The 13,288-nt window shown below is 46.8% G+C and overlaps 1 protein-coding gene across 7 annotated transcripts in view; it reads right to left on the bottom strand.

The window, feature by feature from the left end:
* The window catches only part of fancl (FA complementation group L), a 102,385-nt gene that overhangs the window by 45,449 nt on the left and 43,648 nt on the right, over positions 1-13,288 (bottom strand). For all 7 annotated transcript variants that reach the window (XM_038809346.1, XM_038809355.1, XM_038809400.1 and 4 more), the window contains 2 exons: positions 11,532-11,629; positions 882-978 (listed from right to left, as the gene is read on the bottom strand). In XM_038809346.1, coding sequence (XP_038665274.1) covers positions 882-978; positions 11,532-11,629 — 195 coding nt within the window. The remainder of the gene's footprint in view (positions 1-881; positions 979-11,531; positions 11,630-13,288) is intronic.

Raw genomic sequence — 13,288 nt, 5'->3', positions numbered from 1 at the left:
TATGTGTTACAGGGTAACTGACAACTTCAACTTCTTCTGCCACAGCAAGACTGAACATTCCATGGCTGGTTAATCATGGACAGAGGCAAAATTACCTGCAAAATATTTTCTTGATAGGTATATAGAGCTTTTTGCCTTTTAAAATCAACAGGGACTATTTAAATTAGAGCAACATGGAAAGCTAAGAAAAATAATTGAAACAACATATTCATGTCAGGTCAAGCAAAGTCCCCTGGTCTAGTCAATTGTAAAGTGGGGAGGGGGAGCAGGGACGGCCCAAGACCCGATATAATTTCCCTGTCAATACTACCTCAGGAATATTTTCTCAACACCCATTTCTGTACATTACTTTGCACGGCAGGTGTACATAAAATAAATCCTCAAAGTAGAAGTATGAACTACATCATTTTAGACGTTTATAAATTATCTATTTTTTGTATAAATGTATCCCAAACTTTAAAAATCCTGTAAATATGTCTATTGTCATCCCTTAAATATTTCTTCTAATTCTCTAAGAAGTTAATTCCAAGTAATAATTGCTCGCTACACATAACTGCTTGAGTTCTTAAGTTAGCATCAAATGATCAAGACTGATTCTTTAATTATTTTATATTGAATAATCCCAGCATTTGGCTATAGCATCAATCGCCCCCAAAAAACAAATAAATGCAATTGTGAACCAGGCCATTTTATATCTTTGGTTTAAAACCTCAAACTCTTAAGTAGGATGAAAATGCAAGACCAAACAATATCTAGAAACAAGTTGCCATAGTGAATAAATCCATCTCCCTGTATCTGATATTGATTTTTCTTAATATACAAAATTACAGTTCAAAAGAAATCCCAACGCTCTATCTTTGAATCCATTACCAGTGCCTCACCTTTGATTTTAATTTAATTGTGATCATATGGTCTCGACCTGCAGAATCCTCAGCCTTCAGCTTAATGGTTCTGAACTCTGCATCTATATAAGCAAGTCTGAGAAGAAAATATATGAAAGGTTTATGAAATCAAAGTCTACTAGTGATTTGATGTGTTTGCTTTACCCCTATTAATCTGAAACTAATATCAGAAAGACAAGGTCTTGAGTGCCAAGCATTTCTCCTGTCACAGATTTACTGCTGTTAATACACCAGTCGGCTGTTTAATGTGGTCATATATCACAAAGTTATTTACGACCTGTGTCAAGGCTCACGCTGTGGTCAGTGAGCACCATGTTTCAGTTTTCCATCATGGGAACCTTTGGCACACACAGCAGGTTCTTGTCAGCCTTTACTTATGTACACATAAAACTTCCTGTCAGGCCTTTGATCAATTTTTGCAGTTTTATAGTGTGTTAGACCAGGCGGCATGTTTTTTTAAGCCCATTAAAATTATTAGTTTTTAATCTGCACCTTCTCATTAAATCTTTCTGCAAACTATTAATATTTCCAATGTAACCATCATTGTGCTGTGCAACTTTGCTAAATTCCTGCTTTTTGTAGTAATAATTTCATCACAAATTGCATACAGTACTAAATAGGAAGCTCATTAATGTAGTTCATTTAGTCGGAAAGCACCACAAAATCTATAAACTATTCCAGCAGTGGACTCTCAACTGCTCAGATCAGTATTGTTAATCAATTTCTAACTGATGTGAAGAAAATATGTATAGTAATTACAGTTTAAGAAATTAACTATTCCCTGTAATGTAACACTTGGGTCTGAATTTTTGTAAAGGTGGAGAGGGTTGGAAGGCAGATTCCTGAAGTCCCACTCCCAACTCGACGCCTGCTATTTTTGCTGGGGGTGGGAACAGGTTGCAGTTTGCACATCTGTATTTCATGGAGGTAGCTGCGCATGTAAAAATGTAGTTTGTTTCAAACAGATCCAGGTTTTACTGGTCGGATGTCCATAACACTGCTGGTGGGCTTTACACTAAAGGTCTAAATCTGCCAAAGTTATTTGGAAAAGTAGGATACACTTTTAGAGAGGCAGGATACGCTTTTGGAAAGGTCCAGGGGCAACGTCTGGAGAACCCTGGTGCTTTTTGGGATTGTTAAAAATAGGCATGAATGCATAAAAAGGGGATAAACTCACTGGAACTTTCAAGCTGATTGGACCTGTCGAATTGTCAAAGGATTTAAATCTGATTGGAATTGTGAAACTCATTGGAACTGCCAAACTGATTAGAACTGTCAAGCTGGTGAGACATTTAAATCTCCGGGCCTTTAAAGGTTGTGGTGGTTTTCCCATGCATTTGCTGACCTGGTGCAGGATTCTCCCCTACCCGGCGGGGCGGGGGGTCCCGGCGTAGCGCCAACCACTCCGGCGTCGGGCCTCCCCAAAGGTGCGGAGAATGGGGGACAAGCCCTCACATTGAGGGGCTAGGCCCGCGCCGGAGCGGTTGGCACTACGCCGACTGATGCCAAAACCGGCACCAGCGGCCTTTGACGCCTGCCGCCGGGGCAGGCCGAAAGGCCTTCGCCGGTTCGCGCATGCGCCGGTGGTGATGTCAGCGGCAGCTGCCACTGACGTCACCACCGGCGCATGCGCGCTGGGGGATTCTCTTCCGCGTCGGCCATGGTGGAGGCCGTGGCGGCGGCGGAAAGGAAAGAGTGCCCCCACGGCACTGGCCCGCCAGCTGATCGGTGGGCCCCCATCGCGGGCCTGGCAACCGTGGGGGCACCCCCCGGGGTATGATCGCCCCGCGTCCCCCCCAGGACCCCGGGGGCCCGCTCGCGCCGCCGATCCCGCCGCTACCAGAGGTGCTTCAAACCTCGGCGGCGGGAGAGGCCTCCCAGCAGTGGGACTTCGGCCCATCGTGGGCCGGAGAATCGCCGCAGGGGGCTCGCCGCTCGGTGCGGCGTATTGCCCGCCCCCGCCAATTCCCGGGTGGCGGAGAATTTCTGCCACGGCGGGGGCGGGAATTTCAGCGGCCTCGGGCGATTTTCCGACCCTGCTGGGGGTCGGAGAATTTCGCCCCTTGTCCTTCTAGATGGTGGCGGTAGTGGGTTTGGCATATGCGGTCTAAGGGGCCTTGGTGTGTTGTTGCAGTGCATCTTGTACATGCACATTGCTGCCACTGTGCATCAGCGGCGAAGGAAGAAAATGTTTGTGGATGTGATGCCAAACAAGCAGGCTTCTTTGCCCTGGATGGTATCAAGCCTCGAATGTTATCGGAGCTGCACTCATCTCGGCAAGTGGAGAGTTTTCCATTACATTCCTGACTTGAGCCTTGTAGATGGTAGACAGGTTTTCGGAAGCGAGGAGGCAAATTAGTCCGTACGATTCCTAGCCTGTAGCCACAGTGCTTACATGGCTAGTCCAGTTCAGTTTCTGGTCAATGGTAAGGTCCAGAATGTTGATAGTTGGGAATTCAGCAATGGTAATGCCAGTGAATGTCAAGGGACGATGATTAGATTTTTGGATGTAGCCACTGTTTGGCACTTGTATGGTGTGACTGTAACTTGCCATTTGTCAGCCCAAGCCTGGATATTGTCCAGGTCTTACTACATTTGGATATAGACTGCTTCAGAATCTGAGGAGTCACGAAAGGTGCTGAATACCGTCCAAGCATCAGCAAACATATCCACTTCTGACTTTATGATGGAAGGAAGGTCATTGATGAAACAGCTGAAGATGGTTGGACCGAGGACACTGACCTGAGCAACTCCTGCAGTGATGTCCTGGAGCTGAGATGATTGACCTCCAATAACCACAGCCATCTTTATTTGTGCCAGATATGACTCCAACCAGGGAAGAGATCGCCCCCTGAGCCCCATTGACTCCAGTTTTCCTGGGGCTCCTTGATGCCATACTCGGTCAAATGCTGCCTTGATGTCTAGGAGAGACACTCATCTCACCTCTGGATTTCTGCTGACATAAGCCTGAGAAGGAGGTGGGTTGTACATGATTTGGCGCTAAATTTGCAAGGGCCTTGGGGTAAACAGAGGGGGCTTTAGGGGTATAAAGCGTGACGGTTGGAGAGCTGTGTTTTTTTTTTGATAACTGGCATTTACTCCCGGCTCACCAAGGTGGGCCTTTCATACAGCCCGTTTCCGCACCTGGTAACCTCCGATCTGTTTCAGGGGCTGAGGGCTCAACTTCCATTAATACCCATGCCCCATTAAGGAAATTAGGACCATCCGGGGTCCCTCTTTATTTCTTTCCTCCTTCATTCCACAATCCTCCCTCATCCCAAGTCGGTTTGTGGAATTGAGAATCTTCCCAACTTGCGTGCCCGACTGGAGACTGAAAATTCATGCCGAAGTCGATCCAGCCTGTAAGGGCGCTGGTTTTCCTTACCTGTGCTGAGGTACACAATCTCAGTTAGTATAGTGGTAAAGTCACTGCAATCAGCCTTAGCCTCCCTTGGTCAATGGGGAGGAAGTGAGACTTTGCCAGAGAACCAGCAGCTGATTGCTTGGCAATGACTTACGTTGCAAATTATTGAGTCCAATTTCTTCCATGGGAAATTCCAGAGAGGTTTTACAATTACCCACCATAATGGGAAACTGGTGGAACAAAGTAAATGAGGAAGACCTGGTTATGTCAGTTCTTTGCCATTTCTGCATTGCCCAATCCACACGAGGTAAATACTCTTTGATGGAACTCAGCATAAATGTGGTGACCTGCATGCCAAGAGGTGGAACAGAACAGTTCCAAATAAACCCATTTTAGTTCATTCTTGCGTGGGGTGTGGGCGTCAATGGCAAAGTCAGCATTGGTTGCTTATCCCAATTGTTCTCTAGAAGGTGGTGAGAGTCTCCGTCTTGAACTGCTGCAGTTCATTTAGTGTAGGTACACATTTACAGTGCTTTAGGGAGGCACCAACAGTGGAAAAAAAACTATTTTGAGAGTTGGCCAACTCTCTGTGGAGTTATCAGAAACCGAGATTGGTAGGTGGGGAGCAAATATGTGGGGAAACTACGCAGCCCCGACCCAACAGCCAACCGGGATAGGCAGGTGCCAACTAAGCATATTTTCCCACCAATCCAGGGAAAGCAGTTTCATTCATCAGTGAATCCCTGTAGTGTTCTCCCTTATCTCCTGCTAGCGGAGAATCGGGACTATATCCTGCTGGCTCTCAGAGCATTGCCGAGGTGATATTCACGTACATTTACTATGCTAAATTATGGATAGTGGCGACCACGCTGGTCTCCCTGCACTTACTAGACTTGGGCTGCCATCCTGAACTCTTGGCATGATGATCTCAAGCAGCTTCTGTTCAAAGTCATCATCCGTGTCTGGCCTGTTTAAACTTTGAAGTGGATGTTTATAAACATCCTTGTTCTGATTGACAACTGCTGGTCACTTCAAAAAATCCCCAAAGTACTTTCACTTCCTATTTTCTAACTGCAGACACAGGACACACATGACTGCGGATGGTCCCGGGGTCAACCACCTACCCACAGCCTGAGCCCACCCATCCCCCAAGACTCTTGGGAGATCTTCCATCTGCAGATTGGCAGAGGGGCACATGAACCCTTTGACCCTCTTCAGGATCCATCACGCCCAGGACTGGCACTTCACAAAACTTGCACCAAGACCTGCCCTGTGGAGTTCCTGCCTTTCGTTTGGGGGGAGGGGGGGAGCTGTTTGCATGTTCTTGCCGTGCAGCCCATATGGCCGGCATGGAGGGAGCGGAGATTAGGGACAGGTCTGCCACCCGCCGCCGATCCCATCTTTGGGCAGACGTGGGATTCTCCGCCCATTCGGGATTCCCAATCTTAGTGACGGGAAGCAGAGAATTCTGCCCTGAGAAGAAATTCTTCCGCCCTGCCCGCCGCAAGATCGCCATGGGCGGGACATGGACCATGTAAAGGTCTGTTGACCCAAGGCAGGAATTCCTGATCGTCAGGTGGGCGTGGCTGGAGAATCCCACCCAATTCAATTGTCCTGATTAAATGGTGAAAAAAAGATGGAATAGGGTAAGCTCTGGTAGGAGATTCCACCAAGGGACACAAAGGCACCAAATCAAAAAATTGTCACAGCACAGAAAGAGGCCATTTGGCCCATCATATCTCCTCCAGCTATCCAAATTCACTTATGCTGCAACCCCATAACCCTGCACATTCTTCCATTTCACATCATAATCCAACTCCTTCTTGAATGCCTCAATTGAACCTGCCTCCACTAAAATATCAGGCAGCGCATTCCAGATCGTAACCACTCACTGCATGAAAACGTTTATCCTCCAGTCTTCATTGCTTCTTTCATCCTCTCGTCCTTGATCCTTCCTTCAATAGGAACGGATTTTCCACATCTACTCTGTCCAGATTCCTCATGATTCTGAATGCTTCTATTAAATCTCTTCTCAAATATCTCTTCTCTGAGGAAAACACTCCTAATTTCTCCAATCTTTCTACATAACTGAAGTTGAAATGAAATGAAGTGAAAGAAAATCGCTTATTGACACGAGTAGGCTTCAAATGAAGTTAGTGTGAAAAGCCCCTAGTCGCCACATTCCGGGGAGGCTGGTATGGGAATTGGACCCGTGCTGCTGGCCTGCTTGGTCTGCTCGCAAATCCAGAACAATTCTCATGAATCTCTTCTGCAAACCCTTGAATGTTTTTATATTTTTCCTAAACTGTGGCATCCAGTACTGGATGCAAAACTGAAATTCAGGTGACACCAGTGCTTTTTACAAGTTCAGCGTAACCTCCTTGCTCTTGTACCCTATGCCCTTAATAACAAAATCGAGGATACTGTATGATTTACTAACCACTCCCTCAAGCCGTCGTGCTACCTTCAATAATTTAATAATAATAAAAAACGTTATTATTGTCACAAGTAGATTTACATTAACACTGTAATTGATTTATTGTGAAAATCCTCCAGTTGCCACACTCCGGCGCCTGTTCGGGTATACGGAGGGAGAATTCAGAATGTCCACATTACCTAACAGCATGTCTTTCGGGACTTGTGGGAGGAAACTGGAACACCCAGAGGAAACCCACGCGGACACGGGGAGGACGTGCAGACTCTGCACAGATAGTGACCCAAGCCAGGAATCAAACCTAGGACCCTGGCACTGTGAAGCATCAGTGCTAACCACTGTGCTACCGTGTTATATTTATGCACATCTCGACCCAGATCCCTCGACATCTGCATCCTTTTTTTTGAAAAACGATTGAAGAAGTTCAGGTTACATCATTGGATACCAATATCTTTGCTTTGATAGTAACCCTTGTGCATTCAATTCCAGATATACTAACTAAATCATTCCCAGACCAACAATCCTGAAAAATTGATCATGACAAAATCCAAATCATCTTTCCAGTGTACAATCAGGGCTAGATCAATTAGGAGTGAAATAAAGAAGCCTTTTTTGTCAGAAAAAGGATATTGGAAAACTAGAACTTTGGTCATTTGAGTTAGCACAATAGAATTTAAACAACAAAAATGTGAACTTCATCAAAACAGCGACAGCTTACACTTTGGTTGCAAGCATTTATAGTGCATTGGTCACAGAGGGGACAATCTCCATCTGCCTATTGCCTCACTTTTCAGTGTAAACAGGAAGCTCAGGATTCAGAAATTTCCAAACAAAAAAGCGGACAGAAATCGCAGCGAACTAACCAGAAGTGATGTTTGAGCAGGTTTTAATTTATGCAGTGCATGTTCCTGCCCAAAACTGACAGAAGATGTATATCAATTTACAAACCAAAAATCTGTGCTGGTTCCAAGAATTCAAATGCCATTTTGGTTGACCCCAGCCTAGCAACTGACCATTCTACAACCCACAAACAGAGCCAGCATGGTTGTTATTTGCTGTTAATCATAGAATTTACAGTGCAGAAGGCGGCCATTCGGCCCATCGGGTCTGCACCGGCCCTTACAAAGAGCACCCTACTCAAGCCCACGTCTCTACCCTATCGCCGTAACCCATTAATCCCCACTTAACCTTTTTGGATACTAAGGGCAATTTAACATGGCCAATCCACCTAACCCGCACATCTTTGGACTGGTTAAATTGAAAGGGATCCTCTGCTGCTTTCGGGTAAAGCTTTACAATGTAAAGGTTTTCTCTGACTTTTGATCCAGGAAGTGTTCTGGATTTTAATTGTTGAAAACCTCTGCACCTGTCAGTGCTCTCTCTACACTATTTGCAATTGGGATTAAGGTGCTTCTAGCAATTCACATTTACCTTTATTGGAGGCTGTCAGGCATTCTATTGTGATGCCAATGATGGAGGAGACCCAGCACCAACAGTAGGAATGGGCACACAACAAGCTAGGAGAGCTTCTTGGAATCCTCACCACCTCTGGCCAAGGATACTGATGACGAGATTCTCCAGCCTCATTGCGCACTCGCTGAAGCGTAGCGAGGCCGGTGAATAGCGGGAGGCGCCAAAAATGAGATCCGTGCTAGGTGCCAATCAGATTGCGATGCAATCAGCCCGTTCCCGTGGGCAAAATTGGGATCTCGCCTTGGCGACGCAAGAAACCAATTGTCACCACTTTAGCCCCATTTCCAGAGAGCGACCGCATATCAAACGGCCTCCTGTCACTCAGAGGCCTTCCCAGCAAGTGGTCTCGCTAGCACTGATTAGTACCCCTTTGAAAAGCGTGAAGCTGGAGGAGAGGTTTCTGTGAGGAGCCGCGAAGGTGAGTAGCCATCTTTGCTCACAGGCAAAAAGCCCGGAGGCGCCGGACTTGTCAACCCAGTGCTCGGGAAGGGTGTGGTAGAACCTCCGCAGAGGTGGGTTTGGTGAGGCGCTGGGGGTGGGGGAGGGGGGGGTTCAACCGCTCGCGGCACCATCATGCCAACCCCGGGATCGTGTGTTCCTGCTGTTGGGGCAACCCTTGTCCCTTCCAACGACCACCGTTACCCCCACCGACTGCTGAAGCCTCTGGCTGCGTGGCTGAAGGCTATTGCTGATAGGGAATTGGCAATCATGGTTAAGTGAGCACTTCACAGATGCCAGGTGGATTCCCATGGGTTGGCGCGCCATTGCCCAGCATCACAATCAAACCTGATGCCTGGACACTGTGCCTGAACACTGCGGGAGGCAAGATCCATGCAACATCCGAACACCCAGGGGATGGGACACAGCTCCGGGGACATGTTCATGGCTGGAGGGTGGGTGGGTGCCACGGGGAGGGGGAGATGCCTAGAGAGATGGACAAAGGGTCAGGGCATCTGCCTGCATTGTGGAAGAAAGTGACAAAGGCATCATAACGGTTGTGCAAAAAGGAGTGTAATGTGCTGTACAATACTCCCTCCCCCAAACCCCATTTCACCCCGTCACCCCTCCTCTAGTACCCTCAGTGATCCTCAACATGCCTGGCCCTCCTAGCTCTACCTCTATATGTCTCGGTGTCCCCCCAGGCTGCACATCGGAGGTGGAGACACCCGTGTCGTACTGTGTGCTGACTGTGAGTCGCGGCTTCATCAGAGGGGTGGAACTCAGGGGAGCTGGTGCCCACAGTCGCCATTCCATGGGATGGGTATGGGTTAGCACTCAGCGCCTCCTCCTCCAGTCCATGCTCATAGGGCCCTGGGGACCATCTTGGGTCGTAGGGGAAGCCTGTTCGGGCTCCGGCTTCCCCTGCATCATCTGGCTCTGCCAGCCCTGGTGGTTCCCCAAATGTCTGGACCATGGTGTTGACACCCGTGGCGATGCTCCTCAGTGACTGGGCCACGCTAAGCAGCGCCTCGTCATTGCCCACCTGCAACTGGGACAAGCTCCACAGCACCTTGACCATTCCCATCTGAGAGCGGGACATGTCCCGCAGAACCTCATCAAGGTCAGCCTTGGTACTGGGTGACATCCCCTAGTGAGCCGGGCATCGTGTCGAGACCCTCACTCAGGGCCATCATAGACTGCGTGACTCCTTGGACACCTTCACTCATGGTGCCAACGTCATGGACCAGATTCTCCACTGCGGTTGCCACCCTAGCAGTGTTGGCCTCGGTGCCATTCATTGCTGGCACCATCTCCCACGCCAGTAGCCTCTGGGACTCCTCCAAGCGGCTATGGATCTGCTGGAGCGAGGCGGACATGTCCCTCCGAATGTCCCGGCCGCACCCTATTGTCTCTAAGCTCCGGGTAACCCACTTCCAGAGGCTCAGCGTTAGGCTGAGACACAGCTGGGTCCTGGGATCCAACAGCCCTCCGGCAGCTGTCTCACCTGGGGATTCCGGTCTCTACCAGATGTGCATAATCAGCGGTGTGGTGCTCACCAGTTTGTGTCCCAGATGCCTGACCACTAGTATTTCCCATAGCGGGGGGCTGTCGAACGGGGTCCCGGCAAATCAGCTGGTGAGCCGTTATTTGCGGCGAGAAGCCAGTGAGGTCTTGTTAAGTGGACCAATCAACATTGAGTAGCGTTGTCGGCCTCGCTGGGCCGAAACCGGGAAGCTCGGGGCAATTCCTGCTCACTACCACACTTAGAAGTTTTTCCAGAGAATCACGCCTTGTGTATTTGTTCTCAAAGCAGAACTGCAACAAGTAGGTGCACTTCTTTATTATGTACTCTATCCTCCAGTCATTACATCCTCCAATGAACTGCATCTTTCCAAAGATCAATATTGGTATTACTACTATTAAGTATTGTAGAGTCACCAGATACTCTTAGACCACAGTCCGCATACATATATTTTGAATAACCTTTTGTATTTTCCAAGTCTGCAAACAAATTACTATTGTTATTGTTAACCTGATGTAGCCAACGAGTGACCATTTTCTGAAATCACTTATCTAATCTAAAGCTCCTCGAAGGTGTTAGGAACAAGAGTGCGTTATTCATCCCCTCAACTCTATTCCATAAGTTGAATATGTACTTTATTTACCAGCCTTTGCTCCAAATGACCTCAATACCCTTGATCGATCGATATCAGTGTTGCAAATTTCAATTGACCCAGTGTGTATAATGTTTTGGAGGACGCTAGTTCCATATTTTTGCTATTCCATATTTTCCTGTGAAGAACCCTTCCTAATTTAGGTTCAAATGGCCTGGTTTTAATTTTGTTATGTCCCCTTTGTAGTCCCTGAGTGCAGAGTTGTCTTAATATCAAGGATCTTGGAAGAGCCAGCATCTTTAGGTCCCATACCCATCCCCGCAACACCCACAAAAATGTCAAAGTGTGGGTGGATTGCAATATGGATCACACCAACCCACCCAGCAGGAATCACACTGCATGTCCTACCGAAGACCACACTTAGGGCTGGATTCTCCCACCCTGCCCCAACGCCACGGGCGAGCCACGTACAATGGAGAACTCCATTGACCTCAAGTGGGATTTTCCGGTTGCCAGGTGAACGCGGCCGGAGAATTCCGCCCTTACACATTGCGTCCAGTGTTTCTCTCTTCACAGATGCTGCCAGACCGGTTCAGTATTTCCAGCATTTTGTTTTTTTTTAATTATTTATTAATTGCGGAAAAGATTAATGCAAATAGACTTCTCCTTTATAAATGTCCACATAATTAAGTAATAAATAAAAGTTTTACAAGAGCAATATTAATCAAATTTGATATAGTCATAAAGGTGGGCGAATTCAATAATAACAATAACTGAATTGGAAAAGAAAAGCCACGACTTACTTCTCCCAACCCAAACTTCCAATTTCTTTAATAAGTTGTGCATAATACTCTGGAGGAGGAGGGGATTGCAGCTCATGTTTGTTCTTCAAGGCAATTTCCTACAAAAATAAGAGAAGATGTTGTTCAGCAATCACCTATAACGCATTTATCGTACAACTCAAAATTCTAAAGCAGATTATGAAACTGCAGAACACGACCGAGAGAATGACTTGCTTGTTTATAAATTGAGATTATGTTTTTTTTTATTGCTCCATCATTTCTCAGAGCAGGTCAAGAACTCAATAAAAAGTACTTTATAATCATTTAACCAAGTCAGGAAGTGGCCTCCCCAGAAGAGGCAAGCATCGGCAGGAAATATTTGCTGAAAAACATAGAACCTGGTCACTGCCTTCCAAGATACAAAAGTTCAGGTGAGCAGCTGTTTTGTAGAAACTTTTAAAAGATAAAAATGATGAACGGTAGCTCCTGTGATCAACCTAAAACAAACTAACCTCTGGCTAGGGAGTATAGGCCCAGGGGTCGCGTCCCCCAAAACATTATACACACTGGGTCAATTGAAATTTGCAACACTGATATCGATCGATCAAGGGTATTGAGGTCATTTGGAGCAATGGCTGGTAAATAAAGTACATATTCAACTCATGGAATAGAATTGGGGGGGATGAATAAGGAGTTTACCATGCAGGAAGAAATTTCTTGTAATCTCAAAGGGCTGGGAATCTTTGCAATTCTCTGCCTGAGAGAGCTGTGATGTGGAGATGCCGGCGTTGGACTGGGGCGAGCACAGTAAGAAGTCTTACAACACCAGGTTAAAGTCCAACAGGTTTGTTTCAAACACGAGCTTTCGGAGCGCAGCTCCTTCCTCAGGTGAGCTCGAGAGAGCTGTGAATGTTCAGTCATTTGAACGTATTCATGACAGAACTAAAATATATTGAGACAGAGCGGGATAAGGGACCGAGAGATCAACGATCCCCGTTCAAGGCTCGAAGGACTGAATGGCCTACACCTGCTCTTATTCCTAATGCTCAGAGAGCAAATTGTCTCTGCACTCAAAACTTGATAGCCTTCACGATGTGACTTCAGTTCATAATTTGGCTGCTAGATGGCATACTTTGCAGCAATATTACAGCTAATCTTTGGAAGGTCTCAAAAGAAAACTGACAGGACCAGTCGCATTTCACATTAGACAGAAAAACGTACCAACCTACAAAAAAAAATAATTGGCAAGTCAAAAAAAAAAAGTGCAGAACTGAAAATTACTAGAGCGGCATATCTAACAAGTTGAATTTCGCGCCTTGAAAACAGAAAAGGTGCTTCAGAGAAGCATTAACACGGAGACACAAAAGGAGCTTGCTTACAGAGGTAGATTTTAAGGACAGGTTTAAAGGAAGAAAGGTAAGAAGGCCATGAGGTTTAAGGAGGGAATTCCAACGTTTAGGCCCTGGGCAGTTGATGGCCGCGGTACTGAAAATCCTGGATGTGCATAAGGCCAGAACTGGACGAGTGCAGATGCCACTGATGGGTGAAGAAGGGCTGGAGGAGGTTAGAGGTAGAGAGGGGCAAAGTTATGGAGGAATTTGGAAGCAAGGATGAAAATTTTAAAGGTCAGCACATGGCTGAACTGGGAGCCAATTTCAGTGAGCAAGTATAGGGCGGTAAATGAACAGGACTTGATATATGTTCAGATACAGGCAGCAGAGTTTTGGATGAGCTCAATTTTACAGAGGGTGCAAAGCTGGAGGCCTGCCAGGAGAAAA

Source organism: Scyliorhinus canicula, chromosome 1 (genome assembly GCF_902713615.1).
Source record: "Scyliorhinus canicula chromosome 1, sScyCan1.1, whole genome shotgun sequence".
In the NCBI taxonomy this organism is placed as follows: Eukaryota; Metazoa; Chordata; class Chondrichthyes; order Carcharhiniformes; family Scyliorhinidae; genus Scyliorhinus; species Scyliorhinus canicula.
The sequence above is the reverse complement of the archived record's forward strand: the minus strand, read 5'-3'. Positions and strand labels throughout refer to the sequence as shown.